The 21,601-nt window shown below is 41.8% G+C and overlaps 1 protein-coding gene across 1 annotated transcript in view; it reads left to right on the top strand.

Annotated features, from left to right (window-relative positions):
• Nucleotides 1-5,052: 5,052 nt before the first annotated feature.
• Nucleotides 5,053-21,601, top strand: part of LOC138645862 (uncharacterized) — a 349,954-nt gene continuing 333,405 nt past the window's right edge. The window contains exon 1 of the mRNA XM_069735368.1: nucleotides 5,053-5,123. Coding sequence (XP_069591469.1) covers nucleotides 5,059-5,123 — 65 coding nt within the window. The 5' untranslated portion in view covers nucleotides 5,053-5,058. The remainder of the gene's footprint in view (nucleotides 5,124-21,601) is intronic.

Here is a 21,601-nt window from a genome sequence, read left to right as displayed (position 1 = left end):
AATGTTGACAACTGAATGGAACTAGATCTATATGAACAGCAGGGTAAATAAAAACCAGTGAAATAAATTGCGCATAGCTATACTGGAAGCGAATCCGTCGGCTGTATCGCAACTTGAAAATGTTGGTATGTGTAAATCTTTTCTGACCAAAAGTAGTCAGATACATTGATAAATAGTAGTAGATGCAATATATAGTTCAAAATGAGGTGATAGCACCTTTATTTTTGTCAAAAATTGTCTGGAGAGCTGAATAAAGGCCTATCGGTCATTTTTGACCGAACAGTACAAGTGTAAAAAAAATTGTACCAAATAAAGTAAACAAAAATTAAAAAAAAAAAATTCCCACAGAGAGTACCCCCCTAATGACGAAAAGTCAGGGAGCCTCAAGTCTCAGAATCACACGCTGAATTTTTATAACATTATAGAATTTCAAAAACGGTCATTTTTGACCTAACAGAACAGCAGGGTTAAATAGCTTTTTTGTTCAGTGAATGTGACCTCCTAATGCTGCAAATTCCATAAATGAGCATTTTCAGTTCTTTAAAACATTTCAATGGTTTAGAAATTCTACTGGGCCTAATAATTTTGAACAGCACATTTTAAGTTTTTATTCATTTTGGAGATTATACTGTTATCATTGGGAGGTTTCTTCAATAAAATTCAATGTATAATCTAACGGGTGATGGCTTTTATTAGACTTGTATTAGGCTGACTGTCATTTGACATGAGCCTTTGCCGAAACATTGCCACAGCATGTGGGTTTGAAATAAAATCACATTTTTTCACCTTTAAGCTATGGAGTGCTGCCTGCATTTTTTCCTATATCTGGATTGAGGAAAGTCTTGGATATTTTGTCTGGGAGGCGTGCAGCCACCTATTGGTAAAGTGCTGTTCCAATTTTCTATGTTTATCTATCTATCTATCTATCTATCTATCTATCTATCTATCTATCTATCTATCTATCTATCTATAATAAATAATCTTTATTTTTATATAGCGCTAACATATTCCGCAGCACTTTACAGTTTGCACACATTATCATCCCTGTCCCCCTTGGGGCTCACAATCTAAATTCCCTATCAGTATGTCTTTGGAATGTGGGAGGAAACCGGAGTACCCGGAGGAAACCCACACAAACACGGAGAGAACATACAAACTCTTTGCAGATGTTGTCCTTTGTGGGGCTTGAACCCAGGACTCCAGCACTGCAAGGCTGCTGTGCTATCCTATAACAGAGAGATGGAGGGCACCATCCAACACAATAGCAAAAAACAGGGGTTCAACCCACAGCATGACCTATAGTAAGATCCGTAAACACCAAAAAGAAGATGTCATGCTATATAGAGGGGACCACCAAACAATAACAAAAAATATAGAAATAACTTCAAATACTTTATTATGTCGACCAAAAAACACACAAAACAACACACTACAATTTTAAAAACATTTAAAAACACACAAATGTGACATCATAGATTTCAATAAGGAACCTCCCCCTGGACATGTAATATGATAAAGGTTCAACTAATTGTTTTATTCATGGGTACAACTGTCCTAAACACATATTGAAGATGGTAAAGCTAAACATGGCATAGCCAGCTTATAGTCACACAAATCAGTACATAATGAAAATAGTGAAAGTTTGTACCTGGCCCAGCTCGCAGCATTAAATATCAAGCACTAATACACAAAAATGTGGTCCCGTTATTGTAATGGGCAACTGCTATATATACATGTATAACAAATATGAAGATAAGAGATGCAAAAAGATATATATATATATATATATATAAGCCTAAAGAAAAACCAGTAGGCTATCCTGCTATAGCATGAGCAAAAACCAAAGCCCATATATAGCAAGTATACCCATATACACAAATAATGACCATATTGCCGGAATAGGCCAGATAAGATGTCGTATTTTTAGGTAGGCAAATACCCAAATATGTAAGTAAGAGATGTACCCCTATTAGACATATAATAACCAGAATAAAATGAAAATAATTAGGTAATGTCTCAGACTAAGGAGGTACATCTACATTAAGCGCCCATATTGTGACCCACACATATATAGAATGAAATGGCAGCCGAAAGATAATGAGCCCCCAATGCTGAGATTCATATAAGGTGCAATTGCATTTGTCCCGTATACACAAAGACCATGTCTGGGTGTCGGAGTGACCGTCAAACCGGGCATACAATCCTAGGGGAACCCAGCATATAATGTTATATGCAGCATTTAGAGGAACAAAAGCCCACTATAGAGGGCAAAATGCTACCATCTCCATACAAATATAAAGTGGTGACGCTAATAGAACATGACCATAATACCCATCCATACAGAGGTCCAGGGGGCAAAGGCCCAACGCGTGTCGCCACCGAAGTGGCTTCGTCAGGGGCAGGTGCCAAAGTATGCGGCCGACTGCTATATATACACATAAAAAGCTTACCCTAATGAAAAAACTCCCATCAGCTGTGGCACAGCGGCAAAATGTTACAAACTGGACGTGGAGTATCGGCGTTCCCAGCGCCGGAAGTGGCGCCGCACGCAAGCGCTTCCGGGAGTACCAAGATGGCCGTATAGGCACTAAGTGCGCATGCCCAGGTCCCATATCAGAAGATAGGTAGTGAAAACACTTCGGAGCACCAAGATGGCTGCGATATGCGCGCTGTGCTATCCACTGCGCCACCGTGCTGTTGATATCCTTTTTCACTTGGTATTATAGATTTGGTCACATGAGTCGCCCGTCAGGGCAGTGGGGTACCCGGTACCGGGTCCGGTGTTCACAGGGGGATGTCACGGTGGCGACCCGGTGCGTGGCCCTGGGCGCCCATGTAAAAGGAAGATTGTCTTTAAAGGGATTTCGTGAATAAAGTTTATGTTCGTGACGCCACCTGTGGTATTCGGTCAGTGGGGACCGACGCTGCTTTAAGGGGTCCTCTGGGGTGATGCTATGGCAGCTAGATGGTATAACTTCCCACAGGTGAAGTATATCCCCAAGGCTCCCGGTGTGTAGATGGAAGATGATAGTGAAGGGTGCAGTAAAGAAAGAGGACACAGGTTTGCAGTCTCTTTACCTGGTTTACTGAAGACTTCAGGCAGCCACAGTCCAGGGCACCAGATTACAGGGCAGGCAGGGTCCGGCCGGCTTGGACACAGGTTTGCAGTTTCTTTACCTGGTTTACTGAAGACTTCAGGCAGCCACAGTCCAGGGCACCAGATCACAGGGCAGGCAGGGACCGGCCGGCTTGGAAGCGAATCCAGAGTTCTCCTTTACCAGGTAGAGTTAAAAGCCTTCCTCTAGCGTGGTGGTGGTGTTGTAGTCCCTTACTGCCTATGACTTCAGATAAGGTCCTCACAGTTCTTCTCTCTGTCCCCCATATAGGATAGGACAATACCTGTATGACAGGTAACTCAAGCCTTTTTACAGGGACTCTATCACGCCCCGGGCTCTATGTGTTACTGTGTCTTCAGGTGTGTGTGGCGGACAGGTAACTTGCAGTTCAGCTGTCCTGACGGTCTTTACTGTAAGTCATAGAGTCCCTTACAACCTCGGTGTTCCGGCTATCGGTGATCTACGCATCAGAGGGAGATAGTTCATTCGCAGCTGATCTCCCCTGATATCACTCTCCTGTGGTTTGCTCTCCTGCATGCTCACTGAACATTGTCATTTCCTTCTTATTTCTCTTTCTCTAGGAGCTGTAGCAACTATGGCTACATGGCTCTTTTTGTCTCTCCTCTTTCCTCTTTCCTCCAGGAGCTGCAGACCCCCACGTCTATTTATACTGCAACACTTCTTGGCATGATTTGATGTGCTTTGTGTATAACATCCCGGCTGTTGCAAGTTACTCAGTTACATCTCTATATAGCATTGTTGCCACTCCATTTCCCTGCTATTCAGTGTGCTTTGATTGCCAATTTTAGCCCTTTGTCTTGCCTTGACTTTTTTGTATTTATTAATAAATTTTGTAATATGCATTTAAACTATGGACTTCTGCAGTGTTTTTTCTTTTGTGTTTTTTCTAGTTTTCTATTCAGTGTGTCCCACACTTCCACTAATTAGGGCTCTAATACTTATATAATCATGACTAGATATTTTGTTTTGAGCCTTGTATGCTTTCCGTGTTTCAGTCTCTCTCTCTCTAGCACATCTTTCTGCTTCCTTCCCCTCTGTCTCTCTGACAGGAACTGACTACTTTTTCCCTCCAGACCAGAATGTAGGTAAGTTCCCCTTAATCTTGGTTCAGAGCTCCCCCTTCTGGCCTGGAGTGTGAACATGTTGTGTGCATGGTGATTATTACCTGATAAAAGACATCCTTCATCGCTTCCAAATGTAACATCACTCTCACCGTGAGGAAAGCAACGTTACTGTGACGACCAGGACCCTGGGGCGCCACACACAGCTTTCACTTCTCCGGGCACGCCTTTAGCCGCCCAGGTGAGATAGTTACAATCCTCCTCCTTACCACATATTGAATCATAACTATTATAAATAAAGTAAAATAAAGGGAAATAAATTCAATATGATAGCAAAATACTCAGATATAAATATCTGTGTGTAAAACATGCATCAATGTCTTCACTATGTGAATATAAAATTCCTTAATACAGACAAAATGTTCCATAACATAGTATAATAACTTAATTATACAGGACAGGTGTAGTTAATATTATACAGGTGTAATTACATAATATAATTATTACGATATGGCCTGAGGATGCATTACTGTGTTAAATTTATGCATAAATCTAGTAGACAGTAGAATTAAGCTGGACGCAGCAGCGTATTAAGCATTTCTATTACATTTACAAGTGCAAGAATCTTTCTCGGAAAATGTAGAAACTTTGTATACAAATATTAATGTTAATGATTAGTAGAATGGGTTTTCCCTGGTTGAAGCAGGATTGGAGAGTAAAGCATACAATTAAATTGTGTTCTGCAGCCCTGCCCACAGCTCCTAGGAGACATTAGGCAAACACTCAGCTTCTTGGAGATCCTCCACGCAGCAACAATAGTAGTGTGTTTCCTCATTTACATTTGTCAGTTCTGCAAAACTATGAGCTGCAATGTTCAACATGAATTTCCACAGCAATCTGGACATTACAGTGTGACTGATCTCAGGTGAGAGCTGGTATATACCCCGCGATTATACAAAAAAATGTGTGACTCTGGATATCTGTCCTCCTAACCATGTTTCCAAAGAGAACCAATTAGTAAATGTTTTTTTAACATGAACTTTTACAGTACTTTCACAATACTCTCTTGATGGATATGTCAAATATGCATATTAAAATGTATTTGTCCACTGCTTGCTTTCTTCAAAAGTCTAGGCACAGAATCAATGAGTTCTGTCATCTTGACCCGCGGAATGTTGGCTCACAAAAATTCTACAATCTCTGAACAGAAAGCCGGTTTTCATGAATATGAACTTTATTCCACATTCAAACAAACCTAAGACATGTTTTATGGAATTCATATCTAGGGACCTACTGGCCCATAGAAGCTTCATAGATGTTTTGTTCAGTAGCTTACACTGATGATTTCAGGTCATCTTCCATTATTCGTACGTGACCTTCTAAACAAAACATCCACTCTCTTCCTGGAAAATGGAGCTATTTGCCAAACTACTAAAAAGTCTCAATTGGCAGGCAAGAAAGACATCTGGAAGGTTTCATGGACTAGTTAGTCACCTGACATGAATTCCACAGAACATGCTTGGGCTACGCATAATCATGCAGTAGATTTTGTGAGCTTTGGGACAATATTCCACAGGTAAAGGTAGAAGAATTGATTGATTCTCTGATCAACTGGGTTAAGATTTTGAAGAAAGTAAATGGTGGGACAACTGCATTAATATGCATATTTGACATTTGCATCAAGTGTATTATAAAAGAGAAGATGCAAAATCATTGAATCTCTTATGTGTTGTCTCTAGGTAATCTATGGTATTTTAGATTACTTTTAGAATAACTGTCTACTTTTAGTGCCATATAGTGATTTATGTGTAACGATAACGTATGCAGATTGGCAGACACAGACTGTCATAAAATAGATGTGCTTTCTGACAATATGACAAGGAAAATGTGTGGAATGTGAATTAGGCACTGTTCACAAAACATTTATTGTGGATGCTTTTGAGGCGTATGGCAAGAAAGTCCCAGCCCAGATATATGCAACTGTATACCACACAGCTGTATACTTAACTGTGAACAGAAGAGAAATCTAGACCATTTTTTGTCTTCAAAACAGCATCAATTTTTCTAGGTCCACTTGTACACAGTTTTTGGAGGGATATTTGGTCCAAATATCTTGGAGAACCAACCACATATCTTCTGTGGATGTTGGCTTATGCAAATTCTTCTATCTTTTCAAGTAATTACAGACTGACTTGATGATGTTGCGTTCAGAGCTGTGTGGGGGGCATATCATCTCTTCCAGGATTCCTTTGTCTTCTTTAAGCAGGGGTCACACTTGCGAGTGCAATGTGAGAAACTCGCGCGAGTTTCACGCATCAATACCCGACACTGCCGCCAGTACTTGGGACCGGAGTGTGCGGCTGCATGTATTTCTATGCAGCTGAACGCTCTGGTCTGAACCGCCGGTGGCAGTGCCAGGTATTGATGCGAGAGACTTGCGCGAGTTTCTCACATTACACATGCAAGTGTGACCCTGGCCTTACACTGAAAATATTTCCTGATGACATGGATTGTATGTTTGGGGTTATTGTCATACTGCAGAATAAAATTTGAAGCCAGTCATATGCCTCCCTCATGGTATTATATGGATAGGTATCTTCTTATGATTCTCAACATGGTGGGCACCAAGAAATGGGCAAAGTTGAGGAATGTATAAGCACTGCTTGGTCATGAAAATGTTATGCAGCAGATAAAAGGCACAACATGCTTAGTTGCCTTCAAAAGAACAAGATGTCCAACAGTGCCACGAGCTCAGAACTGGCAGCAGCTAGTGGCACCCATCTTCTGTTCAGAGAACTGTGGCCAAAAAGCCATAGCTTCAATATGTAAACAAGGCCAAGAGACTCAATTATTCACAAAAGCCTAGAAGCTAGGCTGCAGAAAAGTGGCAGCTGGTGCTCTGGACTTATATAAGTCAAAATGTGAAATATTTGGTGGTAACAGGGATGGAGAACAGTACAATAGTTAGTGTCTGCAAGCAACAGTAAAGAATAGTGGAGATTACATGGAAGTTTAGGACTTGCAACATTTGTCTGAGGCCACAGCCTCAAAAGGCTGCCTGAAGCAGACTTGGCACAAGCCACACCATCCAGCTGACTCCAGATAAATCCCAATACTCTTTAAGCCCTGTACGAGGATTTGGTGTTACAATAGTACAGGGTCAAATGCTTCCTTAGAAGGGCTGCCGTCTAGAAGAAGGAATGGTCAGCCAGAGGCCACGTCAAAGACAAAATCAGTCTAGAAAAAAGACGACTGAGGGGCGATCTAATAACCATGTATAAGTATATAAGGGGACAATACAAATATCTCGCTGAGGATTTGTTTATACCAAGGAAGGTGACGGGCACAAGGTGGCATTCTTTGCGTCTGGAGGAGAGAAGGTTTTTCCACCAACATAGAAGAGGATTCTTTACTGTTAGGGCAGTGAGAATCTGGAATTCCTTGCCTGAGGAGGTGGTGATGGCGATCTCAGTCGAGGGGTTCAAGAGAGGCCTGGATGTCTTCCTGGAGCAGAACAATATTGTATCATACAATTATTAGGTTCTGTAGAAGGACGTAGATCTGGGGATTTATTATGATGGAATATAGGCTGAACTGGATGGACAAATGTCTTTTTTCGGCCTTACTAACTATGTTACTATGTTACTATTAGGGTTGAGCGACCTTTACTTTTATAGGATCGGGTCGGGTTTCACGAAACCCGACTTTTTCAAAAGTCGGGTCGAGTGAAATCGGCCGATCCTATAAAAAAGTCGGGGTCGGGGTCGGCCGAAACCCGAAACCCAATGCAGTGCATTTGGTTTCCTTGGTTCCCAGGGTCTGAAGGAGCGGAAACTCTCCTTCAGGCCCTGCGATCCATATTTTAGTGTAAAATAAAGAATTAAAATAAAAAATATCGCAATACTTACCCTCTGATGCGCCCTGGTACTAACCGGGAACCTTCCTCCTTCGAATCAGCGCTTCCAGGACCTTGCGGTGACGTCGCGGTGACGTCGCGGCTTGTGATTTGTCGCGCGGCCGCCCATGTGACCGCTCGCGCGACCAATCAGAAGCCGTGACGTCACCGTGACGTCACCGAAGGTCCTGCAAGCGCTGATTCTTAGGAAGGAAGGCTGCCGGAAAGAAGCAGGGCGCGTCCGAGGGTGAGTATATTCCTATTAGGTATATACTCACCCTCGGACGTGCCCTGCTTCTTTCCGACAGCCTTCCTTCCTAAGAATCAGCGCTTGAAGGACCTTCGGTGACGTCACGGCTTCTGATTGGTCGCGCGAGCGGTCACATGGGCGGCCGCGCGACCAATCATAAGCCGCGACGTCACCGCAAGGTCCTGGAAGCGCTGATTCGAAGGAGGAAGGTTCCCGGTTAGTACCAGGGCGCGTCAGAGGGTAAGTATTGCGATATTTTTTATTTTAATTCTTTATTTTACACTTAAATCTGAATTCGGATACCAGTTCCCGATATCTTAAACATATCGGGAATCGGTATCGGAATTCCGATTCCAGATTCAAAAGATCGCCGACTTCATGGCCGACCCCACACAGGGGTCGGGTCGGGTTTCATGAAACCCGACCTTGCCAAAAGTCGGCGACTTTTGAAAATTTTTGACCCGTTTCGCTCAACCCTAGTTACTATGTTACTATGTTAGGATCGGTAAGAATAGTCAGAAAAAAGCCAGGGTCAAAACAGGAATACACTTAACGAACCAGGAGCAGAAGACACACACCTAGCCAGGAAACCCTATTCTATATCTAGCAGCTTCCAGCAGTAATCCAGAAGCTTTATTAGAGTGTGGTGCTCTCCAATTGGCTGGAGCAGGAAGCTGACAGCTTTAGCTCGAAGCACCCACCCATAGTGCCTGACTGGATGGCACTACAGGTCCCAGATACTCTAACCTTAGTGGTTGGACAGAGCTTGCCATCATGTGCTTCTGGTTATGACATTTCTATCACCAGCGCTGCCTGCAAAGTGAATACCGTGGAGCCTGGCGACAGAAGCAGAATTCAAAGGAGCAGGCTCTAGTGGAGATGTGAGAGAGCTGCATTTCTGTAAATGAAGCTGGAAATATGGTCAGGATTGATGTCGTCTTCAATTTTGACAAATACCAGCAGATGCTAATGCATCATGCAATTCCATCAGGGAGGCGTCTGACTGGCTCCACATTTATTATGCAGCAGGACAATGGCAATAAAAACTATTAGAAATGATCTAAATGTTTTGATATGAATTGAATTTGAGTGGAATTTTATGAAATTTTCCGATCCCAGCAAAATCCAACAATTTGAGATTGCAGAATGTTGCATCAGTCACAGAAGACTGACGTGACCTCAGATACGACTGTGTAGGCTTCTCTGTAATGCCTTGCAGCTGTCACATCACATATTATAGCACAGTCCATCAGGAATAACTATTGTACCCTGTAAAAAAGCATAAGCAATGATTGCAGCAGTCATGTTAGGGTAACTTTAGGATAGTGTGTCAGAGTTCACCGCTCAGTAATATAGACAAGAAGAGAAAGCTCTTCAAGGGACTCTGTCACCTGAATTTGGAGGGAACAATCTTCAGCCATAGAGGCGGGGTTTTCGAGTGTTTGATTCACCCTTTCCTTACAAGCTGGCTGCAAGCTGGCTGCAATATTGGATTGAAGTTCATTCTCTGTCCTCCATAGTATACACCTGCGCAAGGCAAGATTGCCTACCTACATAGGATTTCTTATTGTGGGTTTTCATTAAAGGCATAGGTATAGATGGACACAGCCAGTGTTTCTCAGGGGGATGGCCGGATCCGGCGGTTTGCCTTCTGTGATCTAGAGCCTGCGTGTCCGGTCAGTGGAGGACGCGGTATCCACGGCAAGTTTTTAATGAAAACCCACAATCTTTTTGGTCAACCAGCTCCCATTCACGATCAACTATTGTGACTGATGAAGGTCCGGTTATAGGACCGAAACGTTTCTTCTGCTACTTAACGTGGACACCATTAAATCACTTATCTGATTAAGTTAAGTCTGAGTGCCGAGTCTTTTGCTATAACTCATGGTATTGGAACCTACTCTGGCACCTCTTAAACGGCTGTGCACGCATTTATTCTTATACAAACATATACTTTCAAATAAATGCTGTTGTAAAATGGCCACACATAATAGCTATGATTTGAATAAGACAATATGCGTGCATTGAATATGATATTTATTTTTTGGACTGAATTTATCAAATTTAACAAAGGTAGGGGAGGGCAAGGTAAATAAATACAATGTTTAGCCCCTTTAAAAGTTTTATCAGCACATAATGGGACTTTGGTCATGTCCACTGTAATATATACTGAAGGCGTACACTGAATAGGAAACTATGGAGTCTCATTGACTTCCTAAGCCTAATGATCAAGGAAAATTTCTGTTTTCTTCTTTGCTCTTTTTAGATGATGCCGCGTGTCCACTGCAGTAAACAAACATACACAAATGTGACATATGTAACCATCACATATCTATTAATATATATTAAACTGCCCCTGAGTTTTTAGCATTCTCATAATTAATGTAGAACATATCTGATGGTACAGAGAGATGTATTTTACTAGTGGAGCAGAAAAATTGAAGTTGGTAAAATAGGTGATCGGGATTAGTAGAGATTTTGATGTGAAATTTCTTTAGAAGACCTTTACTATCCATGCGGGGATCTTTAATAATTAGTCACTTGAGAGACTAAGAAGGGAATGAAAATAAGAAAAAAACATTAAGAAAAATACCTAATTACAGCCTTTAAACTTCATTTTATGTCCTGTATTTCAGAAAAAATAAGTACACGTTTAACAGCATTTAAACGCAATAACAAAGTATAAAAATATCTGATTTAATGATACAAAGTTATGGCTAACTTATATCCGAAAGATCATGGAAAGCTTTTTGTAACTATAATTTCTGCTCTAGAAAACCTGCTTAAACGCTTAAAAATATATTTCTCCCCTAATACAATATGCTAATATATACATTGAGTATATGTGAAACGTAATAAATGATATGTATGTGGTATATTACTATACATTGCCTAGGGCAGGTGATAAAAATGGATGAACATGACAAATTATGCTCATATTTTCCACATCTGTCATCTAAGTAGAATAATGGTTTGGATGACAACATTTCTTGATACTATGTATTCTTAATAGTGAGTGGGTGTTCATTTTGTTTTCTGTTTTCTCTATAAGATAAAGGCAGTACAGTGGCTAAAGCTATTAAAATCCTGTATCAATCCTGTAAGTTATCAAAATAATGTATTTGGCTTACATAGGCTGTTTGACAGGACAGGTATAATTTGAAGGTTTACAATTATTCTGGGGTCTTCAACCCACTTCTGCTAAAAGGCATCCATATCTCTATTCATAACCTAATGTTAAAAAAGAAAGTCAGAGAGAACAGTGGCGTAAACACGGTTTTTGAAGATAAAGTTAACACAATGGACACTTAAGGACTTCAACGAATACTGGTCATTATTCAAGGTAAAAATATTGTGGCATTGCAGGGTGAGAATATTGTGGTATTGCAGGGTGAGAATATTGTGGCATTACATAGTGAGAATATTGTGGCAGTGCAGCATGAGAATACTGTGGCAATGCAGGGTAAGAATATTGTGGCATTGCAGGGTGAGAATATTGTTGCATTGCAGGGTGAGAATATTGTGGCATTACATAGTGAGAATATTGTGGCAGTGCAGCGTGAGAATACTGTGGCAATGCAGGTTAAGAATATTGTGGCATTGCAGGGTGAGAATATTGTGGCATTACAGGGTGAGAATAATGTCGCATTACAGGGTGGGAATATTGTGGCATTACATGGTGAGAATAATGTGGCATTGCAGGGTGAAAATATTGTTTCAATGCAGGGTGAGAATAATGTGGCATTGCAGGGTGAGAATATTGTTGCATTGCAGGGTGAGAATAATGTTGCATTGCAGGGTGAGAATATTGTGGCATTACATGGTGAGAATATTGTGGCATTGCAGAGTGAGAATATTGTGGCATTACATGGTGAGAATATTGTGGCATTACAGGGTGAGAATAATGTCGCATTGCAGGGTGAGAATATTGTGGCATTGCAGGGTGAGAATATTGTGGCATTGCAGGGTGAGAATATTGTGGCATTACATGGTGAGAATACTGTGGCATTGCAGGGTGAAAATATTGTGGCATTGCAGGGTGAGAATATTGTTTCAATGCAGGGTGAGAATATTGTGGCATTACAGGGTGAGAATAATGTGACATTGCAGGGTGAGAATAATGTCGCATTGCAGAGTGAGAATATTGTGGCATTACGGGGTGAGAACAGCGTGGCAATGCAGAGTGAGAATATTGTGGCATTGCAGGGTGAGAATATTATGGCATTACAAGGTGAGAATATTGTGGCATTACGGGGTGAGAACAGCGTGGCAATGCAGAGTGAGAATATTGTGGCATTGCAGGGTGAGAGTATTGTGGCATTGCAGGGTGAGAATATTGTGGCATTGCAGGGTGAGAATATTATGGCATTACAAGGTGAGAATATTGTGGCATTACAGGGTGAGAACAGTGTGGCAATGCAGAGTGAGAATATTGTGGCATTTCGGGGTGAGAATATTGTGGCATTGCAGGGTGAGAATATTGTAGCATTGCAGAGTGAGAATATTGTGGCATTGCAGGGTGAGAATATTGTGGCATTGCAGGGAGAGAATATTATGGCATTACAAGGTGAGAATATTGTGGCATTGTAGGGTGAGAATATTGTAGCATTGCAGAGTGAGAATATTGTGGCATTTCGGGGTGAGAATATTGTGGCATTACAGGGTGAATATATTGTAGCATTGCAGAGTGAGAATATTTTGGCATTACAGGGTGAGACTATTGTGGCATTGCAGGGTGAGAATATTGTGGCAATGCAGGGTGATAAGATTGTGGCATTGCAGGGTGAGAATATTGTGGCAATGCAGGGTGATAAGATTGTGGCATTACAGGGTGAGAATATTGTGGCATTGCAGGGAGCCAATATTGTTGCAATGCAGGGTGAGAATATTGCGCCAATGTAAGTTGAGAATATTGTGGCATTACAGGGTGAGAATATTGTTGCAATGCAGGGTGAGAATATTGCACCAATGTAAGTTGAGAATATTGTGGCATTACAGGGTGAGAATATTGTGGCATTGCAGGTAGAGAATATTGTTGCAATGCAGGGTGGGAATATTGCACCATTGCAAGTTAAGAATATTATGGCATTACAGGGTGATAATATTGTGGCAATACAAGGTGAGAACATTGTGTCAATGCCAGATTAATATATTGTGGCATTACAGGGTGAGAATATTTTGGATATAACCTAGTAATTCCTATTTTAGCACAAGGAACACAATAAAATGTCAAGTGATGGGAAGTGCCGATGTGACTAAAAAAGGAAAAGGAGGGTTTAAGTAGCTTTTGATAAGGCTAAGTTCACATTGGCATTTGGGGCTTTTCTGAGGGCTGTGTATGTCCTCCTTTAACCCCCACCTACTTTCGCATACTTCTGCATGCGTCCTGCGTACCTATCTTTAACATTGGGTATGCAGGACATGCAGATGTATGCTGATGTGTCCGCTCCGCATGCATCATTTTGACACTGCGCCGAACTGCGTTAAACGCAACGTGTTACATTTTGCTGCGGTCGGCGCTGCGTGACACATGCGGACGCATCTGCATATATTCTCATTGCCTGTGTACCCAATGTTAAAGATAGGTACGCAGGATGCATGCAGACGTAGACAAAGCTGAATGGAAGAGGTGCGGCAGTGGGCAGGGCTTAATGGAGGAAATACACAGCCCTCCGCAGCTCTGCCCAATGCAAATGTGAAATCACCCTTAATAAACCAAAGGAAAGTAGGTCCTTGCAATAGATTGTCTGTGCCCTGATGACAACATAAATCTCCTCCCAAGGAGCCAAAATATGAATTCCAAAAAATCAGAAACAAAATGCAAATTGTTTTAACAACCGGATATACAGAAAAGCTTTATTAGGAAAAATTTGATACAAATAGGGGACAGGGCCTATTGATGTCACCCTACACTCACCCTGTTGAGTGTCCCTACCTTGCCATGGAGGTTGGCACCCTAAATAATTGCGCAAAGTGGCGCCCCTGCTCAACGTCGGCTGCCCCTCACTTGCCCTTAATAATAGCCCCTCTATTTTTCCACAATTATGTGTGGATAATAGGTGTGCTAGAAAGACAAAAAGGGAGGGCAAGGTGTGAAAAGCTCAGATTTAAGAATGATAGAAATAATAAATAGGCCCAAGTTTAATAATCACTCAGCGATACGCTTAAGGCCGGCTTCACACTCAGCGTATGAAAATACGGTCCATATATTACGGCCGTAATACGCTGAAATGTCCCGAAAATAGTGGTCCGTAGCTCCTCCGTAGGCAGGGTGTGTCAGCGTTTTTTGCGCATGGCATCCTCCGTATGTAATCCGTATGGCATCCGTACTGCGTGGTTTTCTCGCAGGCTTGCAAAACCAACATACCGCTATAGAAATGATCCATGTGTCCCAAAAAGAAAAAAAAATATATATATACTGTCTATATATATATATATATATATATATATATGTATATACAGTGGGGCAAAAAAGTATTTAGTCAGTCAGCAATAGTGCAAGTTCCACCACTTAAAAAGATGAGAGGCGTCTGTAATTTACATCATAGGTAGACCTCAACTATGGGAGACAAACTGAGAAAAAAAAATCCAGAAAATCACATTGTCTGTTTTTTTATCATTTTTTTTGCATATTATGGTGGAAAATAAGTATTTGGTCAGAAACAAACAATCAAGATTTCCGGCTCTCACAGACCTGAAACTTCTTCTTTAAGAGTCTCCTCTTTCCTCCACTCATTACCTGTAGTAATGGCACCTGTTTAAACTTGTTATCAGTATAAAAAGACACCTGTGCACACCCTCAAACAGTCTGACTCCAAACTCCACTATGGTGAAGACCAAAGAGCTGTCAAAGGACACCAGAAACAAAATTGTAGCCCTGCACCAGGCTGGGAAGACTGAATCTGCAATAGCCAACCAGCTTGGAGTGAAGAAATCAACAGTGGGAGCAATAATTAGAAAATGGAAGACATACAAGACCACTGATAATCTCCCTCGATCTGGGGCTCCACGCAAAATCCCACCCCGTGGGGTCAGAATGATCACAAGAACGGTGAGCAAAAATCCCAGAACCACGCGGGGGGACCTAGTGAATGAACTGCAGAGAGCTGGGACCAATGTAACAAGGCCTACCATAAGTAACACACTACGCCACCATGGACTCAGATCCTGCAGTGCCAGACGTGTCCCACTGTTTAAGCCAGTACATGTCCGGGCCCGTCTGAAGTTTGCTAGAGAGCATTTGGATGATCCAGAGGAGTTTTGGGAGAATGTCATATGGTCTGATGAAACCAAACTGGAACTGTTTGGTAGAAACACAACTTGTCGTGTTTGGAGGAAAAAGAATACTGAGTTGCATCCATCAAACACCATACCTACTGTAAAGCATGGTGGTGGAAACATCATGCTTTGGGGCTGTTTCTCTGCAAAGGGGCCAGGACGACTGATCCGGGTACATGAAAGAATGAATGGGGCCATGTATCGTGAGATTTTGAGTGCAAACCTTCCATCAGCAAGGGCATTGAAGATGAAACGTGGCTGGGTCTTTCAACATGACAATGATCCAAAGCACACCGCCAGGGCAACGAAGGAGTGGCTTCGTAAGAAGCATTTCAAGGTCCTGGAGTGGCCTAGCCAGTCTCCAGATCTCAACCCTATAGAAAACCTTTGGAGGGAGTTGAAAGTCCGTGTTGCCAAGCGAAAAGCCAAAAACATCACTGCTCTAGAGGAGATCTGCATGGAGGAATGGGCCAACATACCAACAACAGTGTGTGGCAACCTTGTGAAGACTTACAGAAAACGTTTGACCTCTGTCATTGCCAACAAAGGATATATTACAAAGTATTGAGATGAAATTTTGTTTCTGACCAAATACTTATTTTCCACCATAATATGCAAATAAAATGTTAAAAAAACAGACAATGTGATTTTCTGGATTTTTTTTTCTCAGTTTGTCTCCCATAGTTGAGGTCTACCTATGATGTAAATTACAGACGCCTCTCATCTTTTTAAGTGGTGGAACTTGCACTATTGCTGACTGACTAAATACTTTTTTGCCCCACTGTATATATATGTCATTAGACACATATATGTATATATATTAATATTTATTCCAGCGCTATACAGCTTGAAAGCCGGTAATTCAATTACCGGCTTTTTCTTTCTCCTTCCTAAAAGCCGACATGATTTGAGACATGGTTTACATACAGTAAACCATGTCTTCTCTCCATTTTTTTTGCAGATTCCACACTACTAATGTCAGTAGAGTGTATCTGCAAAATTTGGCCGTTCTAGCTCTTAAAATAAAGGGTTAAATGGCGGAAAAATTGGCGTGGGCTCCCGCGCAATTTTCTCCGCCAGAGTAGTAAAGCCAGTGACTGAGGGCAGATATTAACAGCCTGGAGAGGGTCCATGGTTATTGGCCCCCCCCCCTGGCTAAAAATATCTGCCCCCAGCCACCCCAGAACAGGCACATCTGGAAGATGCGCCTATTCTGGCACTTGGCCACTCTCTTCCCATTCCCGTGTAGCGGTGGGATATGGGGTAATGAAGGGTTAATGCCACCTTGCTATTGTAAGGTGACATTAAGCCTAATTAATAATGGAGAGGCGTCAATTATGACACCTATCCATTATTAATCCAATTGAATGAAAGGGTTAAATAAAACACAAACACATTATTTAAAATTATTTTAATGAAATAAAAACAATGGTTGTTGGAGTATTTTATTCTACGCCCAATCCAATCACTGAAGACCCTCGTTCTGTGAAAGAAAAAACATAATAAACCAACAATATACTTACCCTCCGCAGATCTGTAACGTCCAACGATGTAAATCCTTCTGAAGGGGTTAAAACATTTTGCAGCAAGGAGTTCCGCTAATGCAGGCTGCTCCTCGCTGCAAAACCCCGGGGAATGAGTCTAAATATAGATCAATGAGCTATATTTAGCTTCATTTGCGGTGAGGCGCCCTCTGCTGGCTGTTTATAGATCGTGGGAACTTGCCTAGAAAGCCTGGGAGCTTTCTAGGAAATTTCCCACGATCTATGAACATCCAGCAGAGGGCGCCTTACCACAAATGAAGCTAAATATAGCTCATTGATCTATATTTAGACTCATTCCCCGGGGTTTTGCAGCGAGGAGCAGCCTGCATTAGCAAAGCTCCTTGCTGCAAAATGTTTTAACCCCTTCAGAAGGATTTACATCGTTGGACGTTACAGATCTGCGGAGGGTAAGTATATTGTTGGTTTATTGTGTTTTTTCTTTCACAGAACGAGGGTCTTCAGTGATTGGATTGGGCGTAGAATAAAATACTCCAACAACCATTGTTTTTATTTCATTAAAATAATTTTAAATAATGTGTTTGTGTTTTATTTAACCCTTTCATTCAATTGGATTAATAATGGATAGGTGTCATAATTGACGCCTCTCCATTATTAATTAGGCTTAATGTCACCTTACAATAGCAAGGTGACATTAACCCTTCATTACCCCATATCCCACCGCTACACGGGAATGGGAAGAGAGTGGCCAAGTGCCAGAATAGGCGCATCTTCCAGATGTGCCTTTTCTGGGGTGGCTGGGGGCAGATATTTTTAGCCAGGGGGGGCCAATAACCATGGACCCTCTCCAGGCTATTAATATCTGCCCTCAGTCACTGGCTTTACTACTCTGGCGGAGAAAATTGCGCGGGAGCCCATGCCAATTTTTTCCGCCATTTAACCCTTTATTTTAAGAGCTAGAACGGCCAAATTTTGCAGATACACTCTACTGACATTAGTAGTGTGGAATCTGCAAAAAAAATGGAGCGAAGACATGGTTTACTGTATGTAAACCATGTCTCAAATCATGTCGGGTTTTAGGAAGGAGAAAGAAAAAGCCGGTAATTGAATTACCGGCTTTCAAGCTGTATAGCGCTGGAATAAATATTAATATATATACATATATGTGTCTCACTGACATATATATATATATATACCTATTCTATGTGTACACATTTATTCTACCTATTGGACTGTAAGCTGTCAGTGTGATTTTACTGTACACCGCACTGAATTACCGGCTTTTCTCTCTAACAGCGCTGCGTATTTCTCGCAAGTCACACTGCTTGTCCGTGTGAAATCCGTATTTTTCACGCTTCCATAGACTTTCATTGGCGTATTTCTTGCGCAGTACGGTGACAAACGCAGCATGCTGCGATTTTGTACGGCCGTAGAAAGCCATATAATACTGATCAGTAAAATACGGCAGATAGGAGCAGGGGCATAGAGAATAATTGTGCCGTATTTTTTGCGAGTTTTACGGACGTAGTTTCTGCGCTCTTACGTCCGTAAAACTCGCAAGTGTGAAGCCGGCCTAAGGGATGTATCGGTGATATAGTGCTGTGTGCCAGGGGCGGACACACACTGCAGTGGGCCCCTGTGCAAGAAATCTTCACAGACCCCCCCTCCATAGCGCAACAAAGTTATGTAAACTTATAGGTTGCAATATTTATCAGTTTAGAACACAACTATCAACTCTAAATAATAAATTTAAGTTCCATACTTAACAACTGAATATAACACAAAGCAGTCATGCAATTGATGTCATATCTGCACAGAAGACACTTGCAGATCATCCTGTCATCCAATCACAGATGTGCTTGTAAGGCAGTGTGTGATTGGCTGAGAGATAACCATGCACAAATGTCACTGTGCACTCCATATAACCTTAAGCATGTACCAGGTGCTCTGCAGATCTTTATCCCCATCCACCCCCTATATAGTGGATCGATCATTTTACTACATTTATTCCAGGGGGGCCGGCCCTTCCCCTACCTAGACCAGTGATTATTTAATTCCTCCACTCACCCTCCCATTTTCATGTGTAATGTAAAGACCCAGTCCCGCAGATCACTGAGGCTCTGTGAAGAGTGCATGAACTACTGCCCATGCACAGCAACAGTGAGTCACAAGCAGAGCAAGCAGGGGTGGCATTCAAATTTTTAACCACAGGTTCTGTGTTTGTATGTAGGAAAACCACATCCATTTTTAACCCCTTTACCCCCAAGGGTGGTTTGCATGTTAATGACCAGGCCAGTTTTTACAATTCTGACCACTGTCCCTTTATGAGGTTATAACTCTGGAACGCTTCTACGGATCCTGGTGATTCTGACAATGTTTTCTCGTGACATATTGTACTTCATGATAGTGGTAAAATTTATTTGCTATTACCTGCGTTTATTTGAGAAAAAAATGGAAATTTGGCGAAAATTTTGAAAATTTTGCAATTTTCCAACTTTCAATTTTTATGCAATTAAATCACAGAGATATGTCACACAAAATACTTAACCCTGCTGTTCTGTTCGGTCTGGGGAGACCTATTTTGAACTTTGGTATTTTTTGGGGTGTTCAAGATGCGGTTCTGAAACTTGTGGTTGATTGACTTAAATGAGGATGGGTCGGTCGGCCACGGGTTTCAGAGCCGCATCTTGAATATTTTAAAGAATATTGAAGTTCAAAGTCGGTCATTTTTGACCAACAGAACAGCAGGGTTAATAAGTAACATTTCCCACATGTCTACTTTACATCAGCACAATTTTGGAACCAAATTTTTTTTTGTTAGGGAGTTATAAGGGTTAAAACTAGTGTTGAGCGATACCTTTCGATATTCAAAGGTATCGGTATCGGATGGTATCGGTCGATATCCAAAAAATATCGGATATTGCTGATACCAATACCCGATACCAATGCAAGTCAATGAGTCAATGGGACACAAATATCGGAAGGTATCCTGGATGGTTCCCAGGGTCTGAAGGAGAGGAAACTCTCCTACAGGCCCTGGGATCCATATTCATGTAAAGAATAAAAATAAAAAATATGGATATACTCACCCCTCCGAAGGACCCTGGCTGTCACCGCTGCGAGTGTCTGCCTCCGTTCCTAAGAATGCAGTGAGTGAAGGACCTTCGATGACGTCGTGGTCAGGTGACCGGTCACGCCGGAGGGGTGAGTATATCCATATTTTTTATTTTTATTCTTTATTTTTTACATGAATATGGATCCCAGGGCCTGAAGGAGAGTCTCCTTTCCTCCAGACCCTTGGAACCATACGCACCGCACACGCCGATTCCGATTTCCGATATCGCAAAAATATCGGAACTCGGTATCGGAATTCCGATACAGCAAATATTGGCCGATACCCGATACGTGCAGTATCGGAATGCTCAACACTAGTTAAAACTTGACCAGCAATTTCTCATTTTTACAACACCATTTTTTTTTAGGGACCACATCTCATTTGAAGTCATTTTGAGGGGTCTATATGATAGAAAATACCGAAGTGTGACACCATTCTAAAAACTGCACCCATCAAGGTGCTCAAAACCACATTCAAGAAGTTTATTAACCCTTCAGGTGTTTCACAGGAATTTTTGGAATATTCAAATAAAAATGAACATTTAACTTTTTTCACAAAAAATGTAATTAAGCAATTTGTTTTATTTTACCAAGGATAACAGGACAAAATTGACCCCAAAAGTTGTTGTACAATTTGTCCTGAGTATGCTGATAGCCCATATGTGGGAGGGACCACCGTTTGGACGCCTGGGAGGGCTCGGAAGGGAAGGAGCGCCATTTGGAATGCAGACTTAGATGGAATGGTCTGCAGGCGACACATTGCGTTTGCAGAGCCCCTAATGTACCTAAACAGTAGAAACTCCCCACAAGTGACACCATTTTGGAAAGTAGACCCCCTAAGGAACTCAACTAGATGTGTTGTGAGAGCTTTGAACCCCCAAGTGTTTCACTACAGTTTATAACGAAGAGCCGTGCAAATAAAAAATATTTTTTTTCCACAAAAATTATTTTTTAGCCCCCAGTTTTGTATTTTTCAAAGGGTAACAGGAGAAATTGGACCCTAAATATTGTTGTCCAATTTGTCCTGAGTACGCGCGTTTAGGACCTGAGGAATGACGTCCCGGCTTCTGATTGGTCGCGTGCCGCCCATGTGACCGCCACGCGACCAATCAGAAGCCGTGACGTCATTCGCAGGTCCTAAATTCCTAGAATTAGGAGTTTAGTGAATGAGAATGACGTCGCGGCTTCTGATTGGTCGCGTGGCGGTCACATGAGCGGCACGCGACCAATCAGAAGCCGGGACGTCATTCGCAGGTCCTAAACGCACTCATTTTAAACAAAGAAGCCTGCCGGTTACCAGCGTGATGTCCAGGGGCCGCCGGAGAGGTGAATATATCAATATTTTTTATTTTAATTCTTTATTT

The sequence above is a fragment of the Ranitomeya imitator genome, chromosome 7, assembly GCF_032444005.1.
Source record: "Ranitomeya imitator isolate aRanImi1 chromosome 7, aRanImi1.pri, whole genome shotgun sequence".
Classification (NCBI taxonomy): domain Eukaryota; kingdom Metazoa; phylum Chordata; class Amphibia; order Anura; family Dendrobatidae; genus Ranitomeya; species Ranitomeya imitator.
This window is presented reverse-complemented; position numbering and strand designations above follow the sequence as displayed.